The sequence below is a fragment of the Myotis nattereri genome, assembly GCF_964212035.1.
Source record: "Myotis nattereri genome assembly, chromosome: 5".
Taxonomy (NCBI): Eukaryota; Metazoa; Chordata; class Mammalia; order Chiroptera; family Vespertilionidae; genus Myotis; species Myotis nattereri.
The window spans coordinates 21134200-21137361 of record NC_138080.1 but is presented as its reverse complement, the minus strand read 5'-3'; the positions used below and the strand labels follow the sequence as shown (position 1 = coordinate 21137361).

The following is a 3162-nucleotide window of genomic DNA, read 5'->3' as shown; positions in this document are numbered from 1 at the left end:
TCTGTGCCAGCATACAGCATGCTCGGGCCAGAAAACTCCATGCTAACTTACTGAAGCTATTCTACTCTCATCAGTTGAGTTGCATCACTTTAGGTAATTAATCCTCAACCCGGTTATGCTGGTTATAGTTGCTGTTGCAATTGTATCATTTAATTAGATGTTACCTAAATGAAAGAACTACAAGAAGAAGAAAGAAAGGGAGGGAGGGAGGGAGGGAGGGAGGGAGGGAGGGAGGGGAAAATGTGGTTTTATGAAACACAAGTTGAATGCGTTCGAAAGACTTGATATGGAATACTATGCTGCTCTAAAAAGGAAGGAACTCTTACCATTTACAACGTCATGGATGGAACTGGAGAGCATTATGCTAAGTGAAATAAGCCAGTCAATGAAGGAAAAATACCACATGATCTCACTCATTCATGGATAATAGAGACCATTATAAACTTTTGAACAATAATAGATACAGAGGCAGAGCTGCCTCAAACAGATTGTCAAACTGCAGTGGGAAGGCCGGGGAGGGTTGGGGGGCAGGAGGTAGGGGGGTAAGAGATCAACTAAAGGACTTGTATGCATGCATATAAGCATAACCAACGGACATAAGACACTGGGAGATAGGGGAGGCTAGGGGACTGTCTAGGGCGTGGGGATAAAATGGACACATATGTAATACCCTTTGTAATACTTTAAGCAATAAATAAATTAAATAAATAAATAAATAAATAAATAAATAAATAAATAAATAAAAACAATTGCTGCCTGGCCGGTGTGGCTCAGTGGTTGAGCACTGACCCATGAACCAAGAGGTTACAGGTTTGATTCCCTGTCATGGCACATGCCCAGGTTTCAAGCTCAAGCCCCAGTAGGGGGCATACAGGAGGCAGCTGATAGATGTTTCTCTCTCATCCATGTCTCTATTTCTCTATCCTTCTCCCTTCCTCTCTCTCTAAAATCAATAAACATTTTTTTAAATCTAAAAAAAATAAAACTGCGTTAGTTTAGGTTTGGTTCCACTTTATTTTGTTTTTACAAATCTTTGCTCTTCTGAAGAGACACAGGGATGTTTATGAAAAATATGCAAGTTGTCTTTAAACCACTCAGGTCTTTGAGATACAGACTATCTCAGGCATGGATGGTTTAATTTGGGGAAACAGAAATCCACTGAAGGTAGCAGAACAAGGAGATTTGCTGTAAGGATTCCATGGGTTTTCACAGAATCCTACAGATCTCAGTGGAGAACCAGGACAAGGCCTGCATCTCTGACTCCCAGCTTATGTTGCTTCCTCCCACCCACCTACCCCCTTTTATTTTGTTTTTTCAGTAGACAAAGACAGCTCATGGAACCAGAAAATCAAACAGTCGTCTCAGAATTCCTTCTCCTGGGACTCTCAGAAAAGCCAGAGTATCATGCCCTCCTGTTTGGGCTGTTCCTCTCCATGTACCTGATCACTGTCTTTGGGAACCTGCTCATCATCCTGGCCATTGTCTCAGACTCCCACCTCCACACGCCCATGTACTTCTTCCTCTCCAACCTGTCCCTCGTCGATGCCTTCTTCTCATCTACCACTGTCCCCAAGATGCTGGCAAACCTCTGGTCCCAGAGCCGCGCCATCCCTTTCGCCGGCTGCCTTGTCCAGATGTATGCCTTCCACCTGTTCGGGACGATGGACAGCTTCCTCCTGGCAGTGATGGCCATTGACCGGTTTGTGGCCATTGTCTACCCTCTGCGCTACTTGGTCATCATGAGCCCCCGTGTCTGTGGGCTGCTGATCGGTGGGCCGTGGCTGATCACCAACCTCCAGTCACTCGTGCACACCTGCCTCATGGCTCAGCTGACCTTCTGCGCAGGCTCCGAAATCCCCCACTTCTTCTGTGACCTCATACCCCTGCTGAAGCTCTCCTGCTCCAACACGCACACCAATGAGCTGGTGATCTTTGGTTTTGGCATTCTCATGGGCATCAGCCCGCTCTCATGCATTCTCCTCTCTTACACCTGCATCTTCCGGGCGGTCTTCAAGATCCCTTCTGCTCAGGGCAAATGGAAGGCCTTCTCCACTTGTGGCTCCCACCTCACCGTGGTGTCACTGTTCTATGGCACCATCTTCGCCGTGTACTTGCATCCCGCATCTCTCACCTCCTCCCAGAAGGACAAGGCAGCTGCCCTGATGTGCGGGGTGGTCATCCCCATGCTGAACCCATTTATCTACAGTCTAAGGAACGAGGACATAAAGGCAGCCCTGAGGAAGTTCCTCAGCAGAACAACCTCCTCTCAGTTGTAGGGCAGAACAGGTATTGAGCACCTCCTTTGCTCCGGGACCACAGTAGGGTGCTGGGGAGAATGAGATGCACGCAAGGTATTCAGATCTAGTGGGGGATAGAGACATGTAAATAAATCATTACAATATGACAAATGCATCACAAAGAGATGAATAAAAAGCTACAGGAACCCAAAGGGAGAGGTATGCATTTTCCCTGGTTTTATCTTCCCTGAAGATCAGGGAAGACTTTTAATTAGCCCTCTCTGGGGTATCAGCCTGATAGGATTGCTATATGGATAATACTAGTCAAACAAAAGATTGGCTACTCTCATTTTAATATTGATAAAGCCAGCTACCTAGCCTCGCTTCCTTAGTGACTTGGGGAAGGACTTTGATAGTGTCTGATTAGGTTCTCTCTCTTGTAAGTGGTTTCAGCAGCCACCAGGTGTCACTGAGGGCCTTGTGGCCATGACTTTGGGTGGGGATTGTTGTCATCCAAAGGCCTTCAATGCATGCCTTCCCAGCCCCACACTGGATCCAAGGAGACCATGACATGGCCTCAGGGGATTGTGATTCAATGGGCTGACACTGGACTTTAGAATCTGCCTTCTTGCCCTAGCTGGTTTGGCTCAATGGATAGAGCATCAGCTTATGGACTGAAGGGTCCCAGGTTCAATTTCAGTCAGGGGCACATGCCCAGGCTCGATCCCCAATAGGGGGCGTGTGCAGGAGGCAGCCGATCAATGATTCTCTCTCATGATTGATGTTTTTATCTCTCTCTCTCCCTCTCCCCTCCTCTCTGAAATCAATAAAAAATATTTTTTTAAAAAAGAATTTGCCTTCTTCATAAACTCTCCAGGCAGCTGATGTGGGGAGTCCATGGGCCACAGTGAGCTCCAGAATCCAT

The 3162-nt window shown here is 46.8% G+C and overlaps 1 protein-coding gene across 1 annotated transcript; it reads left to right on the top strand.

Annotated features, from left to right (window-relative positions):
* Nucleotides 1-1334: 1334 nt before the first annotated feature.
* Nucleotides 1335-2276, top strand: OR1I1 (olfactory receptor family 1 subfamily I member 1; the record flags this gene model as incomplete). The annotated part of the gene is made up of 1 exon (XM_081091327.1): nt 1335-2276. The coding sequence occupies one exon, from the start codon at nt 1335-1337 to the stop codon at nt 2274-2276; it is 942 nt and encodes a 313-aa protein (XP_080947453.1).
* Between the last annotated feature and the right edge of the window lie 886 nt (nt 2277-3162).